Below are 17,802 nucleotides of genomic sequence, written 5' to 3' on the forward strand. Positions count from 1 at the left end.
ACACATACATGCAAACACACACATGCTCAGTGCTGCTGATGATCGGACAATTGTAATCAGTAAATTATTGATTTATTGATTGATCAGATCAGTCTGAGGTGACGACTTCATGAAGAGTTTTCACGTCTTTCTGAGACTCACTTCTCCACAAACTCAAAGCTGACTTTAAAGATTCCTCCAGATGTTTTCAGAGTAAACACTATCAGATCCATGTGTTATTGTTTTAATTTTTTCAGGAAATGTAGGCAAGAATAGATCTTTGCTGTAACTTTTTTGAGCAGCCACATATCTCACGTAGTCATATGAGCCTTCAGTTTACTGAGAAAGCACAAACCACTACTTGTTTCTGTTCTCACAGACGTTCACAGACTTGGCAAAGTTTTGTCTTTAAACCCTGACAGCTGGAGTGGGCAGTGTAAAACTGATTCATTTTCATTTTAAATTAATTGTAACTTTTTTCTGATTTAAATCTGTTTTTCAAGCCTGAAGATGTTTCCTGACATGCTTGTGGTTATGAGCCGATGACCTTATGCTGAGAAAAACTACCAGATGGAGACAAGAACAGAATAAAGTAAGTGGCTTTGATCACAGTCAGTGTGTTTAAAATGTTTACTGATAATGTTTTTGTTTGTTTTCTTACATTTGTGGAAAAAAAAATTTCATCTATTGCTGTTGTTACCTTTGCCAAGGAGGTTATGTGTTTAGTAGCACTAGCATGTCTGTCAAAGTTCAATAAAACGTAAACATTTGTTTGTATTGACGTGTACCAGCTTGTAGGGAATAATATCTGGGATTCCATATATATCATGTTACTTTGGACCTCTGACCTTTTCTTTAAGGTCAAATGAGGACAAATTTTTCCTAAAAATTATTTTATCTTTAAAACTTTGAATAAATTGTTTACATTCATATTTATCAAATTATCCTGGCTCATAGTGTTATAAGATAACATTAGTTCGACACATGCTTTAATATAATATTATATATAATATGCTTAAGTTGTTCATCTCCAGTTATATACACATCAATACCTATTATCCATTTCCTCCTCCTAAATACTGTTCGTCTAATCAAAGTAAACATCTGTCATGCTGCTCTTATCTGAGTCTTGTTGCACTACAAATTTCTGTACATTTAACCAGAACAAAGAAAACTAAGGAATATATAAAAATATATAATTTTGCTCCCATAAAAGTAAATACTGCCCCAACAGAGACCTTAATTCTCATATGAGGTTTTTGAGTTGTGTGTGTACAATTAATTATAAATAGTGTATATTTTATGTGAGCCTAAGCATGTTAACATGGGGTTTTATTGTTATTCATTAGAACAAGTTGATGTAAATTCACAGAGTGCAGTGGGAAGTTGTCTCCACATCTACCTGTGTCAGTGAAACAAGTTCACTTCCTGTTATGGTCACACCTTAGTTTGCATTTTTAAAATTTGTTAATCAAATCTCTGAGCGTACAGTGGTTTCTCTGTGGCAAGATCTCAGATCTGGGTGTGTCTGTTTAAAACAGCAGTTTACTGGTCAGTTCAGTCAGTTTGGTACAGAGGAAACTTGTTACAGGTCATCTTTACAGTTTTAGTTGGAAACATTTACTTTTGTAAACCAGATCTGTCGCTTAGAGATGGGGTGAGGAGTTGAGCCATCCAGGAGAGGCTCAGAATAGAGATGCTGCTCCTCCACATCGAAAGGAGCCAGTTGAGGTGGTTTGGGCATCTGACTAGGATTCGTCTTGGACACGTCCTGGGTGAGATGTTCTTTGGATATCTCACTGGAATGACAGCAGACCCAGGACACGCTGGAGAGATTATATCTTTTGTCAGCAGGGAGAGGGAGGACTGGGCTTCTCTACTTAGGCTGCTGCCCCCATATAAACAGAAGAAAATGGATGGATTGATGCATGTAAATCCTATTTTTTCCCACCCTGATGATCAGAAGAGTGTTGGAGGGCTTCAGAGATCCTTCAGAACAACAGTAAGTGTTTAAAATGACGTCTTTCAGTTTTTTAGATAATCTGACAGGTTGACTGAAGTCTGTGGGCTTCAGTAGATTAACAGATTGTTAATGTTAACCCATCTGGACCAGGATTAAAGCTTCACTTTACTGGTTACAGATGAATGTCATGCGGAGTTAGTGTTAAGCATGTTATTTACTGTTGACTGAAAAAAACCCCATCATATTAAATGGATTCAATATGCTTTATCATCCGAAGAACCAAAAACTGTCAGACTCTGACACAGTATAAAGAGGAAGATCATGTCAATCTGATTGCAGTCATGTGATTTAGGAGAAGTGCTGGCAGGAGTCACATAATCTGTCTGCCTCTCTTTCTTCCTGGACTATTTGCTGCTTCTCATGTTTTACATGCGGTTGGTTGTCCTGCTTGTGTTTCCTCACTAAATGTCCTCTATGTGGTAATATATATATATTACTCCATAGTGTATAGTACACAAACATATTTTCAGTTTGAGAATATTTTTAATAGTTCAGCTAGAATAATTCAACGTAGTGTTTCAGTCCAGCCTCATGGTAGCAGTGTTACCTCAATATAATACATTTCAAGAAGTTTAACTTTTGAAAAAAATAAGTATAGATTTCTTATGCTTATCTTATAAAGTATAAGCTACACATACTTGTATTTAAGCACTGGCTCAAAGTAAAATTTATGAAACAGCAGCCACTGACACTATAACAGTTTCATTTCTAGTGTTAACTCACTGCCAGCAAAAAGACAGGAAGTTAACATTTAATGATTCCTCTTGGTCACACTTTACTCCACTTCTCTTCTGCTCAGTTTCATCATATTTCTCCTTTCTTTCTTTTTGTCACTGCACATGAGGAGAAAACAAACAGAAAAAATAAATGAAATAATAAATGAAACTAGAATTAAACAATCTTTGTTTTTTTCTCTTCAGATGAATTTAAAAAAAATAAGTAAAGATTGAAAATTAAATAACTTTCTTATAAACTCATATAAAAACAAACCCTCAAGAGAAAAAAAACCCCAAAGTACATTAAATTTAAAATTTTACTGTTTGGATCTATTAGTCGGTCAGTCTAGTCAGTCTAAGCTAACCGGAGCTATGTTAGCTCTAATAACAAACATTGAACAGACAGATGAACCAACACTGAAGAAGAAAAAGAAGAAGCTCCATGTTGTAGTAGCCCTTAATTTTAGAGTTTATCAAACTTTACACAAAGCAGGAAATCTCATTCACACTGTTTTCTCACTGCTGAACCAGTTTAATAGGGATAATGCAAAAATACAACAATACCACAATGCAAACACACACACACCCTTTTCCACTCAGACAAAGCTGCTGAGGATTCAGTGATTAATTAGATCATTAAGTTACTAGTTTCAATTTTTATATTATTTTGAAGTGAGGACCAATAAACACATTTTGTCACTTAATTAAGTGCAGTTCTTTAAAACAAAGGGAGCTGAGGAATCCCAAAGCAATTAATTTTGACGTGAGAAACTACTTCAGGTTGCACTACCCCAATAACACACTAGGGGGAGCTCTTTGGTCAACATTTACAGACACACTAACAAAGTGCTTCAAAGAAGGTCAACGAACCTGCACATTACTTCAGTGGTGTAACAGCTCCACCACAAAAACAACTTTAAGTCAAAACAACAAAGCAAAATTGGCAAGATCAACCTAAAAGAGCAACATAACCATAACATATACAATAAACACACTTTCCTTAGAATCAAAACAAAGTTTTCTTCCCACCTAGGTGGTTAGCTGTGCCAAACAACCCACTTGTCCACAACAAAGTCATTTCAGCCTCAGACATCTTGAAAGTTGTGCTCACAGTCTGGAGTTGGAGCCAGGGCCCTGACTCCCCCTCAGATGGCATCGAGGGCTGGTAGGGTGCAAGATGATCAGAGCTCATCCACCCTATTCCAATTGACCATCTGCACTCTGTAAACCATGCCTGACAGTCTGCACAGTGCATTGTTCAACCCACTGACTCATCAGTTTGGGAGAAAGGCCATTCTTGTTCTCTGGGCAGTAGACTCACACCTGCTGTCTCGATGCATGGCCTTCTCTCCTGCAGCGTGTATCATAACTCAATTCAGCCAGGAGCCTGGATCAAAGACGGCCTGTCTGTCATCTTGTGTAACTCCCATAACTGTTCTCAGAGATTATGGAGGTAGTCCAATCTGGGTTCACTGGACAACTCTGTCTCAGGGAGAAGCCCGAGTACCAGGTCTTATTGGGCTACAGAGGTCATATCCAAACTTTCCAAACAGTGCACTCAAGCGCTTTTTCCATTAGTACCGACTCAGATTGGCTCGACACGACCCGATGTGGTATGACTTGATTTTCCAGCAAAATCAAGTGCCACCATCTTATAGCAACATGGCCAAAATTTTACCACATCACTTGAATGCAACACAAATGGCACAAGAAAGGTGGACATTGATGGACATTGTTAAACCTATTACCTGGTCTGTGACTCGGGGAACACAGTGTCGCTTCTGTGCATCTATTTCCCACCTTGCTCTTCATGGTGACAAGGTCATAGCTTTTCCATTGGTCAGTGGTAAGGGGAATAAGCCAAGTATGCCCACCCAAGTCATTCCACCTGATCCTGTTCCAAGGAGGCATAGGAGCATTGTGACAGTCCCTTCTGGACAGTGCAAGCAGAGAACACAGTCCTCTAAGTCTTGGCAAAACTTTAGCCACTAGAACTTGAACCGAAGTCTTTGTAAAGTCTTGATGACTCTGAAGTGACATGTCCTTACCGAACCATAAACTAGCTGTTCGATCTCTTTCTTTCTCTCTCTCGTCACTGACACTCCCAAAACTTTCACCTCTCCCTAATCGAACAAATGCCACATGTCCAAAGAAGGATTTCTTCTTTCAGAGTGCAGAGACAGATGTGGTATGTACCCCCAGTGTCACTGTTACTTGCCAGAGGTAATGGCACTTCAGGCATTCTTGTGGCATAATGTGGCACTTTCATGATGCCTTGTCAGGAAGATTCTGACAGTGGGTTTAGGGAAAAGTTTTACTGTCCCTCATAGTTGCCATAGGTGGGGATGTGCTGCTCTCTGAAACTGCTGTCACCAGGGGTGAGCTGGTTGCCTGTGACCACGGAGAGTGGAGGATTCTAAGCCAATTCTGTCTATCTCCAACCAATAGGTGGGGGTGTGTCAGGTCCCCTGGATGACCTGTTCTTGGCTGTAGGTCTGTACTCTTGTTTATTCAAGTGCCATTAATGGCTTGTTAATGGGTGTTAAGTTCCTCCATTACTCTCAGATCTTCTTTTAAAATGGATACCAACTCCATATCCCTGTGAAGAAACACAGCAACATTGGTAGAAAAAACTAAAAGAGCTGCATAACCATAAAACATACAGTAAACACGAGTTCCTTAAAATCAAGATAAACAGAATTTAAATTTTAAATTAAACTGAAAATTAAATTGAAATGTGAATAATCCAGAATAATCCAAAAACAAAATCAAGAAGTCCAGAAAACTCTGAACTGAGGAAGGGTGAACATAATCCAAAATACTAAAAACCCTGCGAGCCTGAGTATCTCAGGGGGGGCATCCAGGAGGCCAGTGATGGAGATTAAGCTACTGAGGTGGATAGCCAGGAGGCCAACAGTATAGATTGAGAAACTATGAGTGCTGACCATCTGATTAGCAGCAGAAACAGCTTGTCTACAGACCGGCATTGATGGTGATGATAGGGTAGTTCAGGAGGCTTAGTCAGACGCCAGCAAGGAGGCCAATACAATAAGAACTCTGACAGAATGCTTTTGTTGGCCTGGCTGCGGGACCAAAGTGGTCCTTACAACCCTTCAGTGACTTATATTGATGAAGGAGGCAGACCCCTCCAGAGACTCAACAGGTGACCACCAGTGAAGGCAGAGAGCCATGGACACAGGCGGCATGGAAATATGGTCACTAAGATGTAGCTGTGGACAATGATGTCACAGATCATTTCTGTGTAAAACAGCTGTCAAGAAAATATATGCAATTCTTTCACATGAGTGTCAGTCAGAACAGATCGATGCTTTGATTTCACATTTTATGGGCAGGGATAGCTCAGTAGGTAAAGTGGTCGCCCCATGATCGGAAGGTCGGCGGTTCGAATCCACTTAACGGCTACCCTGAGGTACCCCTGAGCAAGGTACCGTCCCTACACACTGCTCCCCGGGCGCCTGCTTAGTGGGCTGCCCACTGCTTCACTGAGTGAATGGGTCAAATGCAGAGAAAAACAAGTAATTTCCCCATGGGGATCAATAAAGTATCCATTATTATTATAGGGTAGAAAACAATGACTCGCAGACGTATGTTGACCCAAACACTGACAGTATCTTGAGCGCAGCCCGTTTTTCCATTGGCACACTTTTCCAGAACTCAATGGTCCCTTCCCTTAAAGCAGGTTTCAATTGGTCCTCTTCACAAAGATCTATCATCTCCAACTCAGCCGCAGCTTCATCTGTGACTAGCGGGACTTTCAAACAACCGGTCTCTGCATTAAATGGGTCGACGAGGAACGTAATCTGTGGCCTTTTCAATTGTAGATCATGGAATCGGGTCACGAAGCTTTCGTGCAAGTTTTCAATCAGCGTTGCATATCTGGCTCTTTGCTTACTCAGGGCAGCGCTGGCGACTTGCCCGCTGGCTTTTAGCAGAGTGGGAAAATGCGTTAAATCTCCCTTTTGAATATGTGTCTTGAACAGCTTCAGTTTGTTGACAAACGCAAACACACTTTGCACCAGGTCAGGCAGCATTTTTAACTTACCCTGCAGGGTCAGGTTCAGTCTGTCCAAGTGACACAGCATGTCAACCAAAAAGGCCAGATCCATAATCCACTTGAGGTCCGAGAGCTCGGGATAGTCCTTGTCCTTCTTTTCCATAAACAGTTTCACGGCATCCAAAAGCTCAAAGAAGCGAGAGAGTACCGGGCCTTTTGACAGCCACCTCACAGTGCAGTGCAGCGGCAGGTCACCTGGAAGCCCTTGGTCCAGCTCAGCGATGAGATTCTTGAATTGCCTGTGGTTAAGCGCATGTGTACGGATATAGTTGACAATTTCCATCACAGGCTTCATGACGTTATCTAAATTCAATGATTTAGACACGAGTTGCTCCATGTGGATGATGCAGTGGAAATTCCAAAAGTCAGGAATAGTTTGGTCAGCTTTGCACAGCCCCACAAGCCCGTTCACAGATCCCATCATGGCTGGTGCTCCATCCGTGGCTATTGCAGTTAATTTCGTTATGGGCAGATTTGCTTTTCCAAATGCAGCCATCATGGTTTCTTTCACATCTATGCCACGGGTTCTGTCTTTTATGGCACAATATCCAGGAGTTCTTCTTTGATCACACAATCGTTTGACACAGACCGTGCAGATATTGCCAACTGAGGCTTGTCTTTTATATCACAACTCTCATCCAATGCAACACTAAAATACTCACATGCTTGAAGGTCAGAGTGCAACTGTGATTCCATAGCCGTGTTAATGTCCGATATTCTGTGTTCAACAGTGTGGCGGCACAGTTGGACGTCTGATACCATGCGTTTTAATTTGTCGTTTTCAGGAGACAAAATTTTAACAACGTCACTGAGGCATTTTTTAACGACCTACCATTCATTGTATGGCTTTTTAGCCCGTGCAATGTTCCAAGCCAGCTGATAGGATGCGAGCGTTATGGTCTCTGACTGCTTCTTTAATTTTTGGAAAAACTGTATCTGCTTTTCTGCCTGACTTTTCAAAGTGGCCAACTCGTGTTTGCGAAGTTCAGTCCCTGTTGGAAATTCCTGGTCGATGTTAGCATGGAGTGAGCTGAAGTGGCACTGAAGATTTGAAGCTTTGAAATGCGCTAATGATGTCTGACATATTAGGCAGAATGGCTTACCATTGCGTTCAACAAAAAAATATAAACTCTCCCACTCTGTTAAAAACGTCCTGTGTTCATCTTCATATTTTCTTTTTGCTGTGCATTTTTTTCCTGCCATTTTAAGGGCGAACTTGCTCCTACTGGGAAACTTTGCAGTATTTTCATCTCACACACATGCGCATTTGACGAAAATACCGTATTGAACTCAAGCGAACGCGCACATTTTAAAACAACAACATAAAAACAACCCAAAACACAAACACAAACTTTGATATGAATGTAAGAGCGGTGGGAATGAGAATCAGCACCTCCAAATCTGAGGCCATGGTCCAGCACTGTGGGTAGTGACCGAAAGAACGAGATCGCGAATATAAGCGGCGGAAATTAGCTTCCTCCAAAGGGTGGCTGACCTCTCCCTTAGAGATAGGTTGAGAAATTCGGCCATTCACAAGGGACTCAGAGTAGAGTGGCTGGGGAGAGGGAGGTCTGGGCTTCTCTGCTTGGGCTGCTGCCCCCACGACCCGGCCCCGGATAAGCGGAAGAAAATGGATGGATGGATGGACATTATAAATAACATTTAGAATATTGGGAAGGGATTCATAATGGTGTTCTTTATAATTTCACAATATAGTGAAGTAAGATAGAAACAAGGTTAAGATAAAAATAAAAATAATTACTAACATTTTGACATTTTACAAAGAACTAATTGCATCGTAAATAAACAGTGCAGATTTTATTTAAGAAACTGAGTTATTTTCACAGTTTCATGGTTGATGGAGTCTTTAAAAGTTTTGTTCACATTTAGTGGAATCTAATGCTTTAGAAAATATAGACTTCAGTTTTGTAAAGCAATTCACATTTGTGTACATTTCTTGATAGTGTTATAGAAGAAACGCCCCCCAAGCTAAACCTATCAAGTGCAGAATGTTTTTGGTTTTTTTTGGATGGAATCAAAAGTTTTGTAGAAATTAAATGAGAAGTAAATAATCAGTAAGGTCTAATACTATTCTTATATGATCAGAGATATACCAATTCCTCTGTTTGTGTCTCATCAGTTACGAAAGCTAAAGCTACCTTAATTGTATGAGCAAATATTTGGGTATAAACTTTCTAGTCCTTATTAAGAAGTTAGACAGGACGCCAATCAGGAAAGTGTTTGAGGGCTTCATTTTTATATATTTACATTGTTGTACAGTGGAACGATTTTAAAGTCCTTTGGTCTCTAGCATGGAGCTGATTGTTTATGGATGAGAGCGGTTACGGAGATCATTCAAGAAACACTCAGAGCTGTTTTAGTTTTCACCTCTTTTCTTATGACTCACTTATTGTTCGTATAGCTCAGCGAACCTGACGTCACTTAAATGCGACTACCTTAAGAGAACTGAAGCGCAAGTTTGAAGTTGAAACGATCGGCTGAAGCTAAAATAATCTTTGTAGTGATGGTGAGATGAAGCCTCATGATGAACTGAAGCTTCCCATCCAACTGGTCGACTCATGGTTCGAAGCATTGTGATGATTCATTTGCTCTACTGCGCCATCAAGTGGACAATTCAAGTGAAACGGGCTCAATAATTATAATGATGTGATGTGTAAACCGCTAAACCGAATAAATAAATTGTTTTTCATGGTTATTTATCCCGAATATTGTCTCAGTATGTCTGATACAAAAGAGAAAGTGGAAACTATCAGTACACAGTTTTTGGGATGATTGTGTAACTGCGTTATCATTCTTATGTACATCTCAATAATGACACAAACTAGTGTGTGGCACTTCAAGTTGAATGAATAAAGGAATTACTATTGTTCATGACACCAATAACTGAACTCTAAATATTAGTTATATTTAATATTATACTAATTTTATATTAATTTAATTAATATTTGTGTATAATAAATTGGCAGCTTAACACAGGAATGTACATGGAAACAAAAAGGGAGGGAGTTGTGATGTGAATGTGCTTGTATAACAGTGCTCATGACAGTAGGGAAAAGTTTTCATTTGTTTTTATTCAAAAATAGCAGCTTTCCCACAGTGCTGGGCTGAAGACGGTTCCTCTTTTTTGAGAGGATTTCTCCTGCTTTTGAAAATATCCTCTCACAGGGCACAGATGAAGCAGGGGTTGCAAGAAAAACCACAGCAAGTTTATACAAGTTTGGATAAAGAAATTTGTGTCCAGTACTCCAGTAGCTATGTAACACGTACGTAATCCAATTCCACAACACGATGTGATGAGGGAATCAGCTGTGTTTTGCTGCCCATTTTATTTCGAATCTGGCGCGAACCGGTGAACCAGTTCCCGAATCAGTCACGTGGTACGGACTGCCCGCGAGGCCTCGAACGTCACTGCATACGTAATCAACGCAAGCCTCGATACGCGCTTCAGAAAAACGCCCCCGCGATTACCCGACGCGCGATTCGAAGCTTCGACACACAGGACACATCACTAAATCTTTGTCGTGCTTAAACTTTAAATTGAATCTCCTGTAGTTACTTTTTAAAGTCATAGTCTGTTATTCGCAGAAAATATCATCAGACTAGCATATTTAGAACAAACTTGTCCGATCATCAGAAAGAAGAACACGGAAATGTTTGCTGTAACTGCGTCACTCTGCTCCACTTTGCTGTTTTTTGGCATCTTCGTGTTTGTCTCGGCAGGTGAGGTTAATAAACCAAAATTTTCCCCTCTGAGATAAAAAAGGAAAAAATGGTATCTTTGTCGTTTACGTGGTGCCAATACTTCACAAATAATTTGTTTCATGTCGATTCCATTTGTTTGTGTCCGTGAATGCATCACGAGGCTGGGTGGGTCTACTTGTTTTATCGTAGAGTTAGCATGTTTCCTATCTGTACCACTGTGGGGACTGTCCTTCTGACTAAAGTGAGATCTGTGGTTGAAATGATGGCAGTGCACAGATTCTGTGCTTTAATCGGTCTGTGGCGTCTGTTGCTCGTGTTGTTTGTGGTCTGCCAGCCAGCCGGGGAGCAGAGCGAAGGGCTAACATACCAAAAGCTCCCGAGTGTTAAAAACAAAGACAAGTATCGCTACAGTCACTGTCTGTGCTTTTCGTGCTTTAGTTTTTGATCTTTGAAGTTTTTTAGGTTCTCTTGTTCTTTGTAAACTCTGCTATCACTTCCTGCTCTTTTTTCACCTGCCAACCAATGAACATTCAGAAATGGCCTACGTCATCTGGCTTCCAATGACGTACAGTCAGGTGGGTTACCCTCCTCAACCAAAAAGTGGATGGACAGGTTTGTGGGACAATAAAACCGGCTTAGTGTGTGAAGACTTGTTGGAACACTGCAGGATAGAACCGACCTAAATCCTCTGACCGCAGGAGTTTGGCTCACATATGATGAAGCAATTACCATCTCCATCATACTTGTTAGATGAGAGAAGGCAAGGAGTTGCAGAAAAGGGTGCTGGGTAGGAGTGCTGTAGATGTGATGGTGCAGGATAATGGACAGGTGGATGTGACAGTGGAGTAGACTGTCAACATCTGAGGAGCTCACTATAAGTCTTGGCTTCTTGGCTTTTGACTTCGTCTCCTTATCAGCGATTATGAAGCGATATTGTTTGAGTGGCGACACTTATCCACATACGTTCTATAGATTGGCATCTTGCGGCATCATAACAGTAGCTGGAGGCTGCGGTGAAGCAGGAGGAAGAGGCTGCACTAGTAAAAGATGAGTAAAGATCACAGGAATTGTAGATGCAGAGGGCTGTAAAGGCACAGCTTCAGATGTTAATATAGTTGATACAGAAGAGTCCGCCTGTTCTTGTTGTGCTGCATGCTAAGCCTGATGTATGTGTAGGTGAATCCCTTGTAGCTGTTGTTGGACTGTGAACCACAACAAGGTAACTGCACGCTAGTTGAGGGAGACAACTGTAATGTGGCTAAAATGCAGCTTTGTGGCGTGAAAGGTAGGACAGGTGAGCACTCTGTGGATATGAAATCAATTTGACCATTTAGTCCATTTCCACTTAAATTAGATCAGCCTTCAAACTCTTTCATCTTCTGGTTTCTTGTCTACCAACATGCATCCAGCCACTCCCATCTATCATCTGGACTACAGGATATCTAGCAGTTTTCCCCAGGCTATAGGTGTCACTGCATTAATTGGTCTCAGTGGAGATGTTTGCCTTATTGTGCTGATTACAGGACAATGACGAGGGAGGTTAGATGAGTTTAAGGCCACACGTATACGGAGATTTTCAAAAACTCAGTTTTTGCGTTTATGTGTGGACGGGGAAAACAGAGAAAACGCAGCGTTAAAGGTGTGCGGCTTTTTTGATGTTACAAGGGCGGACTTACAGAAAATACTGTTAGTGTTAATTGTACTCTCTGCAGTGTTTAAATGCTTACATATACACATGAAGTTACTGTCCCTCCACACATAGGACTCAGTTCTGCTTCTATGCACCATCTTTGTTTACTCTTTCCCACCCAGGCTTCTAGACTTCTGATTGGCCAACATTACTACACGGTTAGGAATATATCGCCAACTGTTGCTTTGGCACGTTCCTGGCAGCGTTTTCCTTCATTTTTGGCGCGGGATCTTAAAAAACCCCCAAAAAAAACAGAAAATCTCAGTTTTCAAAAATGCCTGTGCCACACTAGCCTGGATAGATTTGAAAAAGGCGTCCGCGTCCACACTAGAGTTTTCAGTCGTTTTCACAGAGTGTCCGTCCATATTGAAATGGCCAAAAATGCTTACGTTCCAGTACTGCACATGCGTGCCGTTTATTTACTTTCCGGCTCTTTGAAACGTCGCGGTAGGATGTTGAAGAAAAGTACAGAGTTTTTTTAAATGGACTAACAATGAGGTGGAGTTGTTGCTGAGAGTAATGCAGAATTACAAAATTGCAAAAGCGAGTGAGAATTAAAGAATTTGAAGAAAAGCTATCTGGAGCATTTACAAACTGATATTAATCTTTAATAGGGCTGTCAAAATTGAGAGCAAGCAAGGGACGATAACCTCCGCCATCTTGGTTGAATTGGTCACATGACTGCATCATATGACTAAAATGCGTCATCGTTTTAGAAAGTCTCTGTTTTTACTGTCCACACCGTGAAGTGAAAGCACAGCTTTCAAATGTATGCGTTTTCGAGAGAGTTTTGAAAATGCTGTGTTTTACATCAGCAAAAACGCCGTCTCAGTGTGGATGGGAGGCCAAAACAGAAAGTAAACAATGCGTTTTTACGATGCTTTAAGGACCATTTCTGAAAACTGCATTGAAACGCTGGTGTTTACAAGTCTTCTGTAAGACAGACTGCAGCTACCTAAGAATTTGGGTAATTGTCTTCAAAAAGTCCCAGAGACACGTTAAACACTGTTTTAATCCAGTCTTAATCCACCCAAGACTGAAAACATTATGTTATAGCGTGTGAGTGTGGGCTCCTGGAAAAAATAAATATTGAATGAAATATTATTGGATGGACAATAATATGACCTTCTGCTGGGGTAGTATATGCTGCACAAGCAATATTTCACAATCTGTCCACAAGAGGGCGCTGTAGACCATAAATTTGCCTCCATTTTGTGAGGTTTGCAAGTTTTCCAATAGTAGCGCACAACTGTGGCAAAACTTCCAACAGCTATAGAGTAGAACAGCCATTTAACTGATTGTTTTTACAGCTTGATGCTATTAAAATAAACCACAAAAGCAATCTTAGTGATGTAATATCAGGAGTTCTATAAATAATCAATTAAAGAGATATTTAATCTTAACATTTGCAACCAGTTATAACCAGCATCATGATACTTAAACTGACAAACATATAACATTTACAGATTTATTAACATGCAACTCAATCACAAAAACCTTTATTACAACTGTGACACTGTGACCGCTCCATTAAGAGACCAGATGCAGAGTGCTGCTGACCACCGGCATAAAGTTGCTTTGGGCGTGCTTGGCTATTGTGTTTAGACGTCACAAGGCTAAGTCAGAGCAGGGAGATTTACACAGTGTGTGTCAGTGTGATGTGTTGTAGTTTCAGGAGTCAGTATGCAGCTACAAAGCTTTTTGTTCAGTGTATACAAACAGCTGTAGCTCCATAAAGGCAGCATGCAGAGACTCAGTGTCTTATAATGAGAGGCTGCTTTCTCTCACACATTATGTTCACTTATTATCAGCACATGTGTTTCTATCGATCTGTGGTCAGTGAAACATCTGTGATTTTGATCTGGTTAGTTAAGTAACTGGGTTTGTCAATCAGCTGCATTGTGTTAATTTGCAGCTCTGACACTGGGCTTCTGTCAGTGCACATGAGACGGATGTAAAAAGGTCTGCAGAATCTGTAGAGAATGTTATTTATTGTTCAGCATGGCTGGTTTGGTGGTGAGTGAGTGATGGTCATGGAGATCATATCCACTGACGGATGCACAGACCTCTGCAGGTTAGTCAGCAGCACCCTGACTGTCGTTAGGTATCAAGAGGAATTCTTGGACTCACTGTCAGACCCTACACTGGTGCAGTGGGTCCTTGGTTTGTCCTGGTGCACAACAATGCGGTGGTGAGAGTATGCAGGCAGCTGCTGGAGGAGGAAGAAAGAATGTATACTGGCCCCACCCCTTCCTGCTTAATCCAACAGAACAGCTCTGAGACATTATGTTTCACTCTCTGACTTTGCAGGAGCTCAGTGTTGGATATGGTAAATCGAGTGTTTCTTGTTTAGTGCCTTTCTACTCTGAGGAGTATTTATACAACATGCCTCATTCACCCATTCACATTTGCATGCACACTAGAACAGCCAGGGATCGAACCAACAACCTTCCAATTAGATGACAAGCTTCATCCCCTGACCTATAACAAAGAAAGGATTTCACCAGGACACAATCATTAGAAGCATCCCCCGATGTTGTCAGAGATCGATACAAACATGTGGAGGTCATACAAACTACTGAGAACCATTTTGAGTTCATACAATTAATTTTGGGGGTCTTTTTTTAACTTCAGCCCCCTGTAAGCATTTTTCACTTTAATGATAGCTGGAACAAACGTTTTTTTCCTCTTAGATTTCACTTTCTGTAGCTCTGCAGCACCTTTATCTTCTCCTCATCCTGTCAATGATAACAGCTTTTTTTTTTGTTCAGCATCACTGGCGCACACAGCGTTCTCAGTCTAAAAAATGTGTAATATTTAAACTATTCATTAGCCAAAAACTCTAAAAGAAAAACATAAAAAACAAAATCTTTAAAGTAATAATAAAGTCATTAGTAATTAAGAATGAGCAAGTGATTAAGTAAAATCTAAACATAGAAACAAAAAGAGCTCCTGCAACAGGCTGCCACTAAGCAAAGAAACAAGTTAAAAAATAAATAAATACATTTCTCTTTGCTGGTTTCTCTTTTCTTTCTGTAAGTCTTCACTGTGATTGGCTGTTTGGTTAATTACTTTGACCTTTAACCTCTCTGCTCTGTGTCGTTTCCTCTTTCAGACCAAAAAATCATCACAGCTGAGTCTGGACAGAACGTCAGTCTGACATGTCGAGCTCCAAACAACATCATCTTAGGTGTAGAGTGGAGCAGAGCTGACCTGAGAGATGAATATGTGCTATTTTACAGAAATAAGCAGTTTGACCCTGATGGTCAGCATCCATCTTTTAAGAACCGGGTGGATCTGCAGGACAGACAGATGAAGGATGGAGACGTGTCTTTGATTATGAACAATGTGACGACTAATGACACTGGAACATACGAGTGTCGTGTCAAGACAGGAACAAACCGTAGAAAGAGAGCTATTTTAAATGATAACCCCATCAGCATCGTCACACTGACTGTTGTCAGTCCTCCAGGTGAGTGAGTAGAGTTGAGTGTGTGTGTGATCAGAGGTGAAGCTGCTTCCTGCTTGTTGATGTTTGTTTCTAAAGATGTTGTTGATGAGACTTTGTAGAAAGCAGCTGGTCTGAGTGATGTGATCAGAGTGCAGTAGATAATGTCTGACAGCAGTTTGAAGAGGAAATGGATTCTGTTCTGTTCTTCACTCATCACCTACCTGACAGCTGACACCTCACACCTGTTTCTCACCTGCAGGTCAGACAGGAGGACACACAGAGGATGGAGGGAAGGAGGATGGAGGGAAGGAGGCAGGAGGGAAGGAGGGTGGATCTGTTGGACTGATTGTTGGTCTGATTCTTTCTGCTGTGCTTCTTGTTGCTGCTGGTGTTGTTTTTGTGATCTACAGAAAATACAAACAACAACAGAATCAGGATTCCTACCAGCCTCCAGCTGAACAGAAACCTCTTTGAAAGATTCTTGCATGGTGACACTGGGAAAAGGAACCCAAAAAAACAGGAGACGATCTGACTGAAGAAACTAAAACAATAGCGTTCAAGTATGAAACAAGAAGAGCTGCATATTTTCATATTTTCACAGAATGGATGATGGTTTGATAAGTAAGACACAGAGGATGGAGGAAAAAAGGATAGACCTGTTGGACTGATCGCTGGTCTGGTAGTTCCTGATGTGCTTCTTGCTGCTGTTGGTTTTTTGATATACAGAAAATATAAGTAACCGAAACTGAGTCAGCATTCATACCAGCCTACAGAAGAACTGCAGCATGATGGAAATGGCTCAGCGATTCACACAGTCAGATAAGGCTGCATTCCTAAAACAAACAGAAGGATAATGTGTGACTGAAGAAACTAAAAAGATAACATCCAAGTAGAAAACCAGAAGAGTCACACGTTTCCGAAGAGATTTCCTAGGATGGAAGATGGTTTGATAAATAAGCTGTGCTTGGGCTTAAATAACAGAGGGGTGAACATGAGTTCGTTCAATATTTTCACTTTGCCTCAAGTAAGACTGAAAAAAAGTGATTATAAAACCAAAAAGAACAGAAGTCAAGGAGCACCAAATCTGTCCAAGTTAGCTGATCATGTCAGTGTAACACGTAACATTGTTTTATTTACATCCTGTTTGTATGTGGCACAGTTTGTTCATGTTTTCAAGAAAAGACAAGGTAGAAAATCTTAAAATAAGTAAAATATATATGTATTTTTCTCCACAGGTGTTCAGTTTGACTCAACTTCCACTGATATAAAAATAACAGTTTGTTTCCCCCAGTATTCATTTATTCAGTGTCTCATATGTTACAGAATCAGAATCATTGAATCATGGTGTTTCATCTTCAGGTTCAGCTGTTTGTAAGCTCAAACCGATCCTCATGTATTGATCACTGTTACAGTATTCTTATACTTACTTTCTGATGGGGCTGGTTACATATTTTCTTTTATGTATTTGTTTATTCTTAATGTGAGTTCATTACTCATGCACCTGCAGCAGATAGACAAATAAAATCATTTCGTTTTTTCTTCTTAGCACAAAATAAAACATTGAGTGGAAAGCTGTATTGATGTGCTCTGAATAAAATTAAATGATGTTACTCCTGAACTAGAATGTGATTTCAATGGAGAACAGAGGAAAAGGTATGAAGGTGTTTTAGAGCCACATTAAGAAACAATAAAAGACTCTGAATTTTAACTTTTTTCTTGAAATGTACAAACTTCCACAGAGGCTACACTCTCTTCAAAATGACCTGTTCCGATGACTTAGTGAAACAAATGAATCAGTCATCTTGTGATACATACATCCTCTTAATCGCATGGGGGTGTAACCCACACTTTTATCTGTCCACTGCCAGTCATTTCAGTTTGTACAAATGGCCATCTGGCCACATATATCTTTCAACACCATCCTTTCAAAGTCTCTACACTGATCACGACACTGTGTCTAAAAAAGACCATTTCCTTTATTTTGAGTAAAACTGATTCTGAAATATGATTTCACTATCAATAATAGCAGTTTGTCTTGAAACAACAACTGTAAAATTCACATTTTGACTTTAATATTAAAATAATCAATATTTTCTTAATGTGGCCCTAATACTCTCTCATAGGTGGGACTAAAGAAAGCACTCC

The 17,802-nt window shown here is 40.3% G+C and overlaps 1 protein-coding gene across 1 annotated transcript in view; it reads left to right on the top strand.

The window, feature by feature from the left end:
- LOC309694419 (CD226 antigen-like) overlaps positions 1-17,365 on the top strand; it is a 246,042-nt gene extending 228,677 nt beyond the window's left edge. Inside the window, exon 4 of the mRNA XM_082514502.1 lies at positions 15,917-17,365. Within this exon, the coding sequence (XP_082370628.1) occupies positions 15,917-16,131 (215 nt within the window). The 3' untranslated portion in view covers positions 16,132-17,365. The remainder of the gene's footprint in view (positions 1-15,916) is intronic.
- The last annotated feature ends 437 nt before the right edge of the window (positions 17,366-17,802 follow it).

This window comes from Aulonocara stuartgranti (genome assembly GCF_965226115.1).
Source record: "Aulonocara stuartgranti genome assembly, chromosome: 3".
Classification (NCBI taxonomy): domain Eukaryota; kingdom Metazoa; phylum Chordata; class Actinopteri; order Cichliformes; family Cichlidae; genus Aulonocara; species Aulonocara stuartgranti.